This window comes from Guillardia theta (genome assembly GCF_000315625.1).
Source record: "Guillardia theta CCMP2712 unplaced genomic scaffold GUITHscaffold_56, whole genome shotgun sequence".
Classification (NCBI taxonomy): Eukaryota; class Cryptophyceae; order Pyrenomonadales; family Geminigeraceae; genus Guillardia; species Guillardia theta.
Window position 1 is genome coordinate 47,203 of NW_005434618.1, and position 13,276 is coordinate 60,478.

Below are 13,276 nucleotides of genomic sequence, written 5' to 3' on the forward strand. Positions count from 1 at the left end.
GAGCAGGAGCAGGGGCAGAGGCAGGAGCAGGAGCAACTAAGGAGGAGAAGCAGGGGTTTGGTTTCTACCTGAAGACCTCTGGGACTTTAATCCACTCGATGCCCTGGAAGAGGATCAGGTGGCAGAGGCAGGCGAGAACAAACTCTGACCTCGAACTGCTTGCGGAAGCGAATCGCATTCTTGGCTTCGTTCTGGAAGAGAAAGTGAGAGGAGGAGGAGGAGTAAGAAGGAGGAGTAAGGAGGAGGAGTAAGAAGGAGGAGGAGGAGGAGGAGGAGGAGTAAGGAGCAGGAGTAAGGAGCAGGAGGAGGAGCAGGAGTAGGAAGGAAATCAGGACTTGGGAGGTATCTAAACCTGATAATCGATCTCTTGGTAAAGGAGCTTTGCTGACTCCTGCAAAAAAGAGATCAGAAAAACATCCTCCTCTTCTCTGCTCTCCTCTGCTCTCTATCTCCCTCCTCTTACCTCGTAGATTGACACCCAGTCACGATCTGCTCCGTCACTCTTGGGGTCAAGCTTGTCAAAGACCTGCGGGCAAGTCAAGAAGATGCAGAAAAGGAGAAGCAAGAAGCAGGGGCAGGGGCAGGGAGAAGGGGCAGGGGCAGCAGCAGAAGGAGCAGGAGCAGTACGAGGAGAAGGAGCAGGAGCAGGAGCAGGAGCAGGAGCAGGAGCAGGAGAAGGAGCAGGAGCGGGAGCAGGAGCAGGAGGACCTTGGCTGCAAACTTCAAGTTCTGGAGATCATTCTTGAAGAGATCATCCAGCCCTGTGACAGACACGTGAGCAGGAAGAGGGGGAAGGAGGAGATGAAGATGACGAAGAGAGGGAGGAGGAGGAAGAGAGAGGAGGGAAGAGGGAGGGCAGGAGGAGATGAAGAGGAGGAAGAGCGAGGAGGGAGGAGGGAGGAGGGAGGGAGGGAGGGAGGGAGGGAGGGAGAAGGAGGGAGAGAGGGGAGGAGGGAGGAGGGAGGGAGGAGGGGAGGGAGGGAGGAGGGAGGGAGGAGGAGTGGTTTTCGTATCTCACCCGTCCGCTGTACCTTGACCGCAACCTCCTTCCCGTTGGACTTGAGCACAGCCTTGTGAACCTGCACCGCCCTCAGCTCCCTGCCCAGCTGAAACCGAGCTGGTGATGTCTCGGGTGGGGGTTGCAAACCTGTCCGAGGGAGGCAGCGGCGATGGGCTGCTTGTCGAAGGAGGAGAAGACCTCGGAGATCGGCTTCTTGAGCTCGCGCTCGATCACCTCCACCTGCTCCCCAGCTCAGAGAAGACGAGGAGAGCAGATGAAGAAGATGGTGGTGAGAGGTGAGGGAGAGACACAAGGTGGAAGGAGGAGGAGGAAGGAAGGGAAGGTGGTAGTGGTAGTTGGAGGAGGGAGGATGAGGAGGGCGGAGAAAGGAGAGGGAGGAGGAGGGGGGACTGGAGGTGGGAAGAGGAAGAGGAAGGAGGAAGGGAGATAGGAGCTGTATCATCTTACCGCCTTGTCTCCGGAGAAGCCAGGCACGTTGTCCTGCAGGAGCTTGAGCTCGTCGATGTACTCCTTGGTCAGGATGTCGATCCTGGTGGACAGCAGCTGGCCGAGCTTGATGAAGGTGGGCCCCAGCTCGAGCAGACCAGCCCGCAGGTCCTTGGCGATCAGCTTGCGGGCAGCCGACTTCTCCGCCTTATCCTCCACCTTTCGCAGCTTGAGCTCGCGGAGAATGATCTTGATACCAAAGGAGTAGAGCTCGATCGTCCTCGTGATGGAGGACCCTCTCCCCCTCTTGACCCATCCTCCCTCCATGAACGCTCCCTGCTTCCCCTCCTCCTCCTCCTTCGCCTTCCCCAGCCCGAGCTTCGTCCCCACCCTCTTCAGCGTCAGCGTGCTGGCCTCCCTCTTTCCGATCTTGCCCTCATTGTACGCCTTCAAGATATCCTTGGTCCTCATCTCCTCGAGCTCGTAAAGCATCTGCGCCGCTCCCAGGCTCAGCTTCGACAAGTCTTCAACCGAAGGCTTCTCCTCCTTCTCCGTCGTCACCGCCATCGCGATGCTCCTCCTCCTCTCCAACTGAGCTGCTCTCATGGAGCCGCTCCTGCTGCTTACTGCAGCCACACCCTTGCGCGGCATACCCGTGAAGGAGGGGAGAGGGTGGAAGCATGACACCATGCCTACCAAGCACAAGCTAGCCACCAACCTGATAGGAGGCATCTTCTGGTCCACTGTGACGAGACCTGCAGAGAAAACATGAGCGGAGTCACGCGGCATGTTGGTGATCGGAAGACATGTTGGTGTTTAGAGCGTCTCGTCAAGAACGTATCATGAGTGCATTTTGAGATCTCAGTGCATATCAACACTGATATGAAAGCAACAGAATGCCTCTCATCTCCTCTTCTATCTCATCCTGCTGCATCATCCCAGAGTCATCCCCAGAGTCACGGGACAGGTGCAGGTTTGTCCTACGGCCGAATCCCTCATCTATTCCACGAGGACACTCCTCTATGCAACCTCTCAACCTTCACGACAACTTTCATCTTTCTCGTCGTGAATCATGTGTCAGACTTCACTCGTGCTCACAACCCCATCAATCTCCCTCTCTCACTCATTCACTTCCCACCGAGCGACCATCCTTGCTTGACTTTGATTTACATCCAGTTCAGCAGCAAACCTTTCCTATCCGTTTCATGTCTTCCTTCTCCTCCTCATCGTTCCTGCCTTTGCTTCTCTTCCTTCCTCCTCTCCTTCTCTCTCCTTCTCCCTCTCCCTCCACTCTCTCCGTTCACTACCCATCTCCAGGCGGCCTAAGGGAGACATTGGAATTATGATTACCGGGTACTTTTCCTGGTTTGAAGGGGGTAGTAGCTCCAAGGGGGTGGTGGATATAAATGTCACCCTAGGTTCCCTGGGTTGGGTACTAGACTTCAGGGGGTAGTACAAGGGAAAAGGTGGGGTAGGGGTGTAAAATTCTTTTTTCGAGTAGGGTGGGTATTCTGTAATTGTAGGTAGGGTCATGTTGAACGGGGGGGTTCAATGTCTCCCTGTGTCAGTCGAAAGACGGGTGGGTGGTGGTTGGGAGGGGGTAGGGGGTGTGGGTGTGACCCAAACTTTTCTCGTACTACAAGATCTGTCACTCATCCCCCTCATTTCTCACTCATCCCCCTCATTTCTCACTCATCCCCCTCATTTCTCACTCATCCCCTCATTTCTCACTCATCCCCCTCATTCGCATCTTGGCATCTCCCCTCATCCCCACACCATACCTTCCCGATGAGTCATTGCACCATGGAGGGCGGGCTTGGATTTGTAAGTGGGTAGGGTAGTGAAAATACCTGGGTGGGGGTATTGTGACTACCATCTTTATACTTGAAAAAATAGGGGTATTTGCCAATTTTGAATGGTGGGGTTTAAAAGCTGGGGTAGGGGGTGGGTTATCGATTCGCCGGTTTTAGATGGCGGATCCGAGTGATTATGACGCCCTCGATGGTGAGGAGGAGGAGGAGGAGGGGAGAAGATGAGGATGAAGACATTCAATCTCATGATCTTTGATGATGATACTTTTATCTACGATCGTCGTTCTGATCTTTTGTTGGTTTCTGCATTAAATTCTTGCATCTTGTTCGCGATAGGTTGCGACTGAACGTTGATGTGAAGTCGCGATCAAACAGCTGCACTTGATCATCTCGTGGATGATTTGTCATTTCTTTATGTGAAACGAATTGCTAAGAAGTATTCGTGCTGATGCTGTTGTTGTTGTGAACTTGATCGTGATCAGACTCGTGATCACGATCATCACGGGTGGGATGATGCTTCGTAGGAGATAGGGAGGAAGAGGCAGATGCCTCGTGCTGTTGAGCTGACTCAGACCTCTCGCAGATGACAACAACCAGTACAAGTTGCCTGAGAACCCGACGATAACAGACTACGTTCTACACCCTTACAGGTAGTCCGACCCCTGATCAGGAGCTGTTTGACTCGGGTATGGCAGGGGGTTGAAGAGTTTCAAAGACACTCTGCTGCACAATTTCGGATGGAAATTCACCACACAGATCGGCGTCATGTACCTGTTCGTCAAAGGTCTCCTCAACTCCATCATGGGCCTAATCAAGCTCTCCTACTGCAAGAAGTCCCTCCAGATCGATGGGAACCAGTGCCAGACGATGGTGAGAAGCACGGGCACGAGCATGAGCACGATCATGACGAGCAGTAACATAAGAAGGAGGAGGAGGAGGAGGAGGAGGAGGAGGAGGAGACGGGAGGAGGGAGGAGGGAAGGAGGAGTGTTAGTGGTAGGTTTGACAGTGCAGTGTCGGTGATGATCTTGTAGGATGCAGGAAGGACCAGGGAGAGGGAAGGAGAAGGAGGGAGAGGGAAGGAAGAGGATGGTGATGGGGGGGCATGAGAGGAGTAGGACGAAGGAGAACGGGGATCAGGAGGAGGGGCTGGTAGACTGACTGGGCTGGTAGATGTCCATAGCCATGACACCCTGGGCGATCAAGGGAGCTATGGGGGTGGTCTCGGACGCTTACCCTCTGCTCGGCTATCACAAGAAGAGCTACATCATCGCCTCCGCGTTCCTGGGCACCTTCGCATTCTTCATGCTCGCGTCGACCCCTATCCACGTGGCCTGGCTGGCAGCGATCTTTCTGTTCCTTGCCAACTTCCAGATCGCCACCTGCGACCTCCTGTGCGAGGGCAAGTACGCTGAGAGGATGCAGGCGAAGCCCAAGACCGGGTCGACGATGGTGTCGTTCGTGTGGGGATGCTTCCAGCTCGGGAGCTTCATCGCCTCCGTCTTCGTGGGCCCGATCGCCGACAACTATGACCCTCAGATCATCTTCTGGGTTTGCATCCCCCTTGCCGCCAGCATCCTTATCCCCACAGTCATGGACTACCTCGGGGACGAGAAGGTGGAGGAGGAGAAGCGGGGGATCGACTGGTCGCTGCTCAAGGAGCACACGTACATGATCCTCTTCTGCCTGATCATGGCGGCGGTGGCCATGGGCAATGCCATCATCGACCTCCTCCTCTTCCAGTACCACCAGGTGCAGGCTCTGTACGCCGTCGTCTGCTCCGTCATCCTCTGTATCCTCGCGTTCCGATGGCTCCCCCCGCAGCTGGCAAGGTGCAACCTGTACATGTTCATCTCGTGCGTGCTCTATATCAACATCAGCGGTGCCCAAGACTTCTGGTTCACCGCTGATGACAAGTGCGTCCCCGGAGGCCCGGCGTTCGACTACACCTACTACAACACGTACGCGTCTCTGGTGGGGTCAGTGACTGGATGGATTGGCATCGTTCTCTTCCAGGCGACCATGAGCGACTGGAACTTCCGCACGCTCTTCTGGGTGACGACGCTGATCCAGATCGTAGCTGCCAGCTTCGACATGCTCATCATAGCGCGAGTGAACATCGCGTGGGGTATCAGCGACAAGGCCTTCTACATGTTCGGCGATGCCGTGATCGGCAACGTCGTCGGCATGTTCGGCCTCATGCCGATGCTCGTCCTGACCTCGAAGCTCGTGCCCAAGGGCCTGGAGGCCACCACGTACGCCCTCCTAGCCGGCTTCCAGAACTTCGGGGGTGTCGTGTCGAGCCAGATCGGAGTGTACGCGACGCAGGCGGCAGGGATCAAGACCAAGGACCCGTGCGACTTCGAGAACCTGAACATGCTCGTGCTCGTGTGCCACTGCTTGCTGCCACTCATCGCCATCCCCCTCACCTTCCTCCTCATCCCGAACAAGGTCAGTGAAGGGGAGCTGAGGGGAGGAGGGGAGGGGGGGAGGAGGGGAGGAGGAAGCAGTGGCACACGAGCACGAGCATGTTCAGGTTCTCGAAGTCGCACGGGTCCTTGGTCTTGATCCCTGCCGCCTGCGGGGAGTAGCAGCACCAGCACCAGCAGGAGCAGGAGAAGAGAAGGAGAAGGAGAAGGAGAAGGAGAAGGAGAAGGGGAAGGGTGTCTGATGAATTTTGTTTCGCAGAGAATGACGGACAAGCTTATCGACGACGAGGGAAGAGAAATCGAAGACGATCAGGTACACTTGTTCGCAAACCGTCTCCCGCCTGCTTTCTTCCTCGTACTCTCCTCCGTCCACCGTGACCCTTGTTCATCCTCATCCCCCTCTTTCTCCCTCCTCATCCTACTGTTTCCACTTCTCCTCCTCCTCCTCCTCCTGCTCCTCTCCCTCCTCCTCCCTCCTCCTCCTCACCCTGTAGCAGGAGGACTCGCTGCTACAGAACCCAGCGAGGAGCTGAAGGTGAGGCCGACGGCCGACGTGTATCATAGGTTATTCATCCTCGACTCATCACTCAATTAAATCAAGACAACGAATTCAGCATGACATGATTTATCAAACTCCTCCTCCTCCTCCTCCTCCTCCTCCTCCTCCTCCTCTCCCTCCTTCTCTTCTTCCTCCTCCCTTATACCTCTCCCCCAACTCCCTCTTACACCCACCTACTTCACTCCGATGATCTTCTTCGCTACGTCCACGTCGCTCATCCCCTTCCTCGACTCCTCGATCACCGCCATGCTGATCTCGCTGTATCCCATCTTCCTCGCGTGCTCTTCCGCCTGCTTCTTCGCCGGCCCCCGCACGAAGAACGGCGCTCTCTCCAGCTCCTTCCGGGCTTCCTCCGTCCACCTCGGCTCTCTGCCCAGCTGGTGAGCCACCCCTCCACCCCCTCCATCCCTCGCATCACTCACTTGGGTACGGCTGCTCCGTCCCCCGGCAGCGCCGCCACTGCCAGCGGCGTCATCTGCTCCTGGGCTCCAGCTGGGGTCGGGGCTGCTGCCAGCCGGTCAGCCGCAAAGTCGTTGAGGGCCGCGTCGAGGCTGTCGAGGGCCGAGACGCAGCTGGAGACAAACTGGGAGGATACTGGGGAGAACCTGCCGCCATGCAGCGCGACTCGCTCCTCGAGCCGGCAGGCCGTGCGCTGGAGCAGGATGGAGGACAGGCGGGTCGCGACTGACAGCATGCCGGGCTGCAGCCTCTGCACCCGCTCAACCACCTCCCTCAGCTCCTCCGCACTCTGCGGGAGCCTCGGCCCCCCGGCACCCAGCAGAGAGCTGAGCTGGGGGAGCTGAGGGGCAGGTGGGACGTCGGCAAGATCGTCGGCGTCGGGGGAGGAGGGCCGAGGGGAAGAGAAGGACTGCAGGAAGTTCCAGAGCTTCGCCGCCGTCTGCAGAGACGCCTCGTCCTCCTCGTCCGCCGAGATCAGCTCGATGGCGTCGAGGGTGAGCTCGGCGGGGAGGAAGACTGGGCGGACGAGGTTCTGGAGAGGAGCTGGGAGCTGCTGGGCAAGGGCCTTCTGCTGCTTCAGTGCCTCCACCGCCGCGCTCCCGATCGGGTTCAGCGTCGCCTGCTTGAGCAAGCTCCTGCCTCCCGCGTCCACGATCGCTGCCAGCTCCTCCAGCAGCACCTGCTGCACGAAGTTGCCCTGCGGGGAGAGGAGGAGCTCTATGACCTGGTCGGTGGCCCGGTCGAGCCCAGCTGACTTCTCAACTGAGCTCGTGCTGGCGGTGTAGCTCTGGAAGCCCGAGGAGAGCTCCTTGAGGCGGGCCACGTTGAGCGCTCCTGCTCCCTCCTGCCCCGCCTGAGCCCCGTAGAGCATCTGCCGCAGGGCCTCCTGGGCCCGGGGGGAGCTGTCGGAGAAGAGCCTCTTGGCGAGGTAGGGGTAGCACTCCTGCGCGATGGAGTAGTCCTCGTCCTGCTGCAGGCCGATACCCTCGAGGACGGAGAAGGTTCGGAGGATGTAGGCCATCCAAGGGGGGATCTGGAAGTAGTTATTGTCGTCCTCCTGCAGCTGCTCCATCTTCCTTGCCACGTCCCCCACGTTCACTCGCTCCTCCGTCACCAGCCCCTGCTCGTTCATCTCCTTGAACTTGGCCCGCATCCTCTCCCTGATCTCCTCCCTCGGCAGGTCCCCGAACTCCTCCCTGATCTGCTTGATCATCCTCTCCTGCACCTTCTTGGGCCCTCCCCCCATCGCCAGCTGCCGCAAGATCACCGAGAGCGCCTCCACCACCCCAGCTCGCTGGATCAGCGCCTCCTTCCCGGCAGGAACGAACCCGAGCTTGATCAGGTCGCGAGGGATCTGCTTGTAGTCCTCGGACATGAGGTGGGCGATGTACTCGATCAACGCGTACTGCAGGTCCTTCTCGACCTCGATGCACATCCCAAAGTCGAGGATGCAGAGCTTCCCGTCCTCCGTCCTCAGCAGGTTCCCAGGGTGCGGGTCGCAGTGCAGCAGCCCGGTGTCCAGCAGCATCGTCAGGTACGCGTTCAGCGCCACCCCGCAAAGTCTTCCCACGTCGTCCTCAGAGCTCTTCTCCAGCCTCTCCCCGACCACCCAGCGAGTCGTCAGGACCCGCTCAGTCGACAGATCCTCCACAACTTCAGCCGTTGTCACTGCGTCGAGGCCCCGGGCCCTCATGGCGGCGAGGAAGCGCTGAGAGTTGACGGCCTCTCGCTCGTAGTCGAGCTCGTTGACAAAGCCAGCACCCCTGCCGCAGCGTCACGGGGAGGAAGGAGGGGAGGGGATGGAGGATGCGATACACGACTTGTTTGTGGTAGTGGAGCAGGAGCAGGAGCAGGGGCAGGAGCAGGGGCAGGGGCAGGGGCAGGGGCAGGGGCAGGGGCAGAAGCAGGGGCAGGGGCAGGAGCAGGGGCAGGAGCAGGGGCAGGGGCAGGGGCAGGAACAGCAGGAGCAGGAGCAGGAGCCTAACAATATGAAAGAGTAGGACGAGGTGGTGGAGCAGTGGAGTGAGACGGGAGATGCAAGGGGAGTTGGGGATGAGGGAGGGGCAGGGACAAGACGGGAGGGTCGTCACCATTCATCGATGAGGCCGACGAGGTCGCTGTTGAGCTTGAAGAACTTCTTCCAGAGGGGGGCGATGGTCCTGCAGACGTAGAGGTCGAGCGCGATGTCCTTGATGACGTCAGGGCGCTGGACTTTGATCGCAACCTCCTGCCCGTCCATGAGCTCCCCCTTGTACACCTGCCCGATGGAGGCGGCGGCGACGGGGGCGCTGGAGACGGTGCGGAAGATGCCCTTCAGGCTCTTGCCTCCTGTGGAACTGCGGAGTTCCTCCTCTATGATCTCCATGGCGATGTGATTGGGGAAGGGCTTCACTCGGTCCTGTAGCTCGCTCAGCTCCTTCACGTAGGGAGCAGGGAGGATGTCGCCGCGGATGGAGAGAGCCTGGAAGGTGTCAGGAGGAAACAACAGGCAAGGTAGAGGAGGGTGAGGACGGCGATACATGGGACAGGGGTACCAGGAGCGGGAGCGGGAGCAGGAGGGAGGAGGGAGGAGGGAGGAGGGGGCATACCTGTCCAATCTTGATAGCTGTGGTGCCCAAGCGCTGGGTCAGGCCCAGGAGCTGCTTGGCTCTCATCGGCATGTTCTTCTCCCACTTGTTTCCTCGTCCTCCGATCCCCCCATACTCGTACCGATCTCTCAACAACCCGATCCCCCATCCTCCCAGGATATAGGCCAGCTGCACTGCCCTCCCGTACTTGAGAACCCAACGCTTGTTGAAGTACCTGTCTGCTGCCGCAGGGTCGTACGTCTTGCCGGGGTAAGGAAGCTCCTCCTCTCTCCTCACCACGGAGGAGAAGGAGACAACAGAGGCGAACCAGAGGCCAAGGGCCTTGGCGTTGAAGGGATAGCCGTTGAACAAATCGTTGTCACTGTCCCTCGAAACCTCGTGGATAGCAGCGGCAAGCTTGCTGTACAGGATGGACACAAAGGAGGACAGCTCCTGCTCTGCCAGCTGCACGGGCTTCGGGAGAGCAGCGTTGAGCTCTCTCAGGGCCTTGAGGAGCTGGTCCGCCTTCACCTCCGCCATGAGCTTCTGCAAATTGCTCTCTATCCCCTTGAGGGGAACCTGAACGCCGCCGACGTACTTGGAGGAGGAGGCCTTCGCTGCGGACAGCAGGGCCTCCATCTGCTTCAGCACTTGTGCTCCAGCATGGATCACCTGGTCCTTCACTCCCTGCACGCCAGCGGGTCCCGCAGAGGCAGTCGCGTCTGCGAGCAAGTTGCTGGCGTGCTGGTCGCCAAGATGACGTTGCGCAGGCTCAACGCTCTCTTGGAGCAGCGACAGTCCGTTCATCACCTCGTGAAACCCGTCCATGGCCATCAAGCTCAAAGGCCCGACGCCGGGAGCAGCAGAAGGAACCTGGCCGACTCTCCCCTTTCTCTCCAACTTGGTTCTCAGCCCCAAGGTAAACCTGTGATGCGTGCGAGCTGAGAATTGTGCGGCAAGCGGGGATGATGTGAAGCAGAAAGCTTCGTTCAGACATGCGAGCAGGAGGGCGAGGGCGCATACTCTGCTCGCGCATAGCATGCGATCCACCAATCTCCTGCATGTTGCCTTGTACGGAGTTTTGCTGCTCAACGACCTCGTCGTACTGCTGTCTCCCCATGTCGTTCCATGCATGCTGGCTACTTCTCCTGCTCTTCCTCGTCCTTCCTCACTTGCTCCTTCCTCCCTCCTCCCTCTTCCTCCTCTTCCTCCTCTTCCTCCCTCGTGACTGCTGAACATGCGCCTTGTATGCATGCCTCCCTGTCTCTTGTTTGGGTCGCCGTTACTCTTATAACCGACCAACAAACTGCCCCTTATATCTGGCCGGGCCCCCGGTCGGGGCGGCGGCCGGGCCTCCGGGTCACCGTTGGCACTGACACAGGCTGCGGCCAGACTCAGAGCACTGACTACTGCGGCAGCAGTGACTACTTACATCGTGAACTTCGGAACTGGAAGGCTGAACTTGCAATCCGCGGCCGGGGTGGGAGAGGGGGCGCCGGGCCGCCCGGTGGACCGTTTCAGGGCCTGCCATTTCCGGGAGTGCGGTCAGTGACTCATCCCGGCCGGGTCCGGAGCCGGCTGAGTCAGCGGCTGAGTCACCAGCTGAGTCACCCGGGAGTCCGATCCGGACTCACCGTGACAGGGCAGTTTCTCACCGCTGACGGTGCCCCTTTCGTGTAGGATGAATGCGGTAACTCACCGTGACAGGGCAGTTTCTCCGGACTCACCGTGACAGGGCAGTTTCTCACCGCTGACGGTGCCCCTTTCGTGTAGGATGAAAAGCGGTAATCAGTAATCCTGGAATTTCATATACCGGTGCAGCCCCCTGAATCCCAATATTGGCATCATCCGCGGATCCCCACAACCTCGAACGTGCCGGCCCCCATTCTTGAGTGCCCGACAGCGTTGAGGAAGAGAAAGAGAGGAAGAGGGATGGGGGCGAGCGATCATGCTGGAGAAACATGGCGGGGGAGAAGAGGAGGTCCTGTTCTTCGTCACCTGCAGCTGTTCTTCTTGCAGAGTCTGTTAACATCAGCAGGGTGTCGAGTCTCTTGCTTCCAAAGTCCCCCATTGTTCCCCCCTCCTCTCAAGCCCTCCTCTGCTCCCCTTCAGCTCTCCTCTCCTCCTCTCCATCTCCCTTGTCATCCTTCTCGGTGCAGACGCCCAATCACAGCATGCCATGCTCAATTCCAGGGAGCGATCTCGCAGTTTCTGAACCGAGAGGAGCGGCAGTGGAGCGATGTTGTGTCGTATGCCGGGGAGTGGGATCAGGACGAGCTCGAGAGCTTTCCTATGCGAGCATCCTGCATCAAACCATCGACAAAGATCGAGAACCTAAACATGTGAGAGTGTTATGCTCCTTGTGACATCTGTGGGAGCTCGTGTTGACTTTTTGTTGCTCCTTCGGCAGAACCTTACGGGTCAGGCTCCTCCGCTACATCTTCGACTCGCTGCCGGAGTTCGAGGAGGCAGTGGAGGCGTTTGACCGCGCGCATCTGCTGGAGCCCAAGGTCTGCCGGGTGAAGGAGATTATAGAGAGCATAGAGATGTACAAGTTCGTCCGAGACTTCTTGCTGTCTCTGCAGCACAGGAAGCACATCGACCGCGTCCTCGACGTCGCATGCGGCCATGGGCTCGTTGGCATCCTGCTGGCTCGCCGCTTTCCGTCCTTGCAGGTCACGTCGCTAGATCTCGTCGCTCGTCCCGCGTTCGACGTCTTCAGGGATGGATGGGACGCGAGCATGCGCGAGAGGGGCCAGAGGTCGCTGGGCAACGTAGAGAAGCTGGAGGGGGACTTCCGAGACCACTTGGAGCTCGTGACGGAGACGACGCTGGTGCTGTCGGTGCATGGCTGCAACGAGGTAAACAACCTGGTCATCGAGACTGCCAGAAGTCGATCAGCAGCATGGGCGGCGCTGCCATGCTGCATACGGGACTCGCTCTTCCTCCCGTCCTCCAAGGTCCACCTGATGGACGGGTGTGCAGCGAAGGCGTCCAAGTACTTCAGGGAGTTCCAGGGAGTGCGGCATGCTTTCTTCTGCGGCTGCATGATGGAAAAGTACGAGGCCGAGGTGAGTGATCATGAAGAAGATGATGATACAGATGACTCTCTTCCTCCTGCCTCTCCTTCTCCTCCTCCTCCTCCCCCTCCTCCTCCTCCTCCTCCTCCTCCTCCTCCTCCTCCTCCTCCTCCTTCTCCTCCTTCTCCTCCTCCTCCTCCTCCTCCTCGTCCTCTTCTGCTGCTGCTGCTACTGCCCCATTTCCTCCTCCTTTGTCACCCACCCTTTCTCCCTCCTTCACTCCTCACCATCTCCCTCTTCCGGCACCCTCTCTCCTCCTCCTCCCCTTCTCCCTCTCTTTCCCCCGTCCCTCCCTCCCTCCTCATTCTTTTCCTCCACTCCTCCTGCAATGCATCCGCGTGAAACATCCTTGTTGCCTTGATTGTGCTCCTTGTGTTCTTACCCAGCGGTTGTCCATGTACGGAGGTCGTGCTCACAACTATCTTCAGATTCTTCGATCCATGGACTCTAGAATCACTGACAAGGGAATCTTCCTGGCGGGGGTATCATGTGGATCAAGAGATGATAATGATGGTGATGGTGATGGTGATGGTGATGGTGATGGTGACGGTGATGGTGATAGTGATATTGGTAATGAGTTTGTGAGCCTGAAAGCTGCAAGGAGAGACGCGGGTGGCAGCGTCTTGTCCACAGTGATGACCGTCGCCTGAGGCCTTCACGACGGCAGGGCCGTTACATCAGTGTCTGTGGCCCGCTGAGCCTCCGGAGGGCCCTCCGTGGCAAGATGAAACTGGGAACGCCGTACACCGTAGAATGGAACATAAAGAGACTCGCAGCATGATCTAGTACCGTCCCGCCCGGCTTGGCCGCTCCCTGCCCAGCCTTCAAGAGTCACTGAGTGAATCGGGACTGTTACCGAGGCTCCGGCATCGGACTGAGTTACAGCTCTGAGTCACTGTCCGCCTCAGCCTCGCCGGGCATGTCA

At 58.5% G+C, this 13,276-nt stretch overlaps 5 protein-coding genes across 5 annotated transcripts in view; 2 read left to right on the forward strand and 3 right to left on the reverse strand.

Annotated features, from left to right (window-relative positions):
• GUITHDRAFT_164246 (hypothetical protein) overlaps positions 1 to 2,179 on the reverse strand; it is a gene marked incomplete at its 5' end in the record, with an annotated part of 3,663 nt that extends 1,484 nt beyond the window's left edge. Inside the window, 8 exons of the mRNA XM_005828773.1 lie at positions 69 to 103; positions 150 to 191; positions 353 to 391; positions 464 to 526; positions 709 to 761; positions 1,019 to 1,079; positions 1,148 to 1,240; positions 1,469 to 2,179. Of these exons, the coding sequence (XP_005828830.1) occupies positions 69 to 103; positions 150 to 191; positions 353 to 391; positions 464 to 526; positions 709 to 761; positions 1,019 to 1,079; positions 1,148 to 1,240; positions 1,469 to 2,179 (1,097 nt within the window). The remainder of the gene's footprint in view (positions 1 to 68; positions 104 to 149; positions 192 to 352; positions 392 to 463; positions 527 to 708; positions 762 to 1,018; positions 1,080 to 1,147; positions 1,241 to 1,468) is intronic.
• Positions 2,180 to 3,402: 1,223 nt separating this feature from the next.
• GUITHDRAFT_88253 (hypothetical protein) lies at positions 3,403 to 6,300 on the forward strand. Its single transcript, XM_005828774.1, has 6 exons — positions 3,403 to 3,451; positions 3,842 to 3,908; positions 3,954 to 4,128; positions 4,431 to 5,708; positions 5,946 to 5,999; positions 6,184 to 6,300. Exons 1-6 carry the CDS (start codon positions 3,418 to 3,420, stop codon positions 6,217 to 6,219), a joined length of 1,644 nt encoding a protein of 547 aa, XP_005828831.1. The 5' UTR covers positions 3,403 to 3,417; the 3' UTR covers positions 6,220 to 6,300.
• Positions 6,301 to 6,382: 82 nt separating this feature from the next.
• GUITHDRAFT_88256 (hypothetical protein) lies at positions 6,383 to 6,951 on the reverse strand. The gene is made up of 2 exons (XM_005828775.1): positions 6,668 to 6,951; positions 6,383 to 6,614 (listed from the first exon to the last, which is right to left on the reverse strand). The coding sequence occupies exons 1-2, from the start codon at positions 6,937 to 6,939 to the stop codon at positions 6,419 to 6,421; spliced, it is 468 nt and encodes a 155-aa protein (XP_005828832.1). The 5' UTR covers positions 6,940 to 6,951; the 3' UTR covers positions 6,383 to 6,418.
• Positions 6,952 to 7,569: 618 nt separating this feature from the next.
• Positions 7,570 to 9,532, reverse strand: GUITHDRAFT_51468 (hypothetical protein; the record flags this gene model as incomplete). The annotated part of the gene is made up of 4 exons (XM_005828776.1): positions 7,570 to 7,809; positions 7,972 to 8,467; positions 8,795 to 9,165; positions 9,293 to 9,532. Coding segments are annotated over 4 exons (1,347 nt in total), but the record flags the coding sequence as incomplete, so codon positions are not given.
• Positions 9,533 to 11,232: 1,700 nt separating this feature from the next.
• Positions 11,233 to 13,132, forward strand: GUITHDRAFT_141611 (hypothetical protein; the record flags this gene model as incomplete). Its single annotated transcript, XM_005828777.1, has 5 exons — positions 11,233 to 11,252; positions 11,431 to 11,613; positions 11,682 to 12,342; positions 12,738 to 12,833; positions 13,019 to 13,132. The coding sequence occupies 5 exons, from the start codon at positions 11,233 to 11,235 to the stop codon at positions 13,130 to 13,132; spliced, it is 1,074 nt and encodes a 357-aa protein (XP_005828834.1).
• Between the last annotated feature and the right edge of the window lie 144 nt (positions 13,133 to 13,276).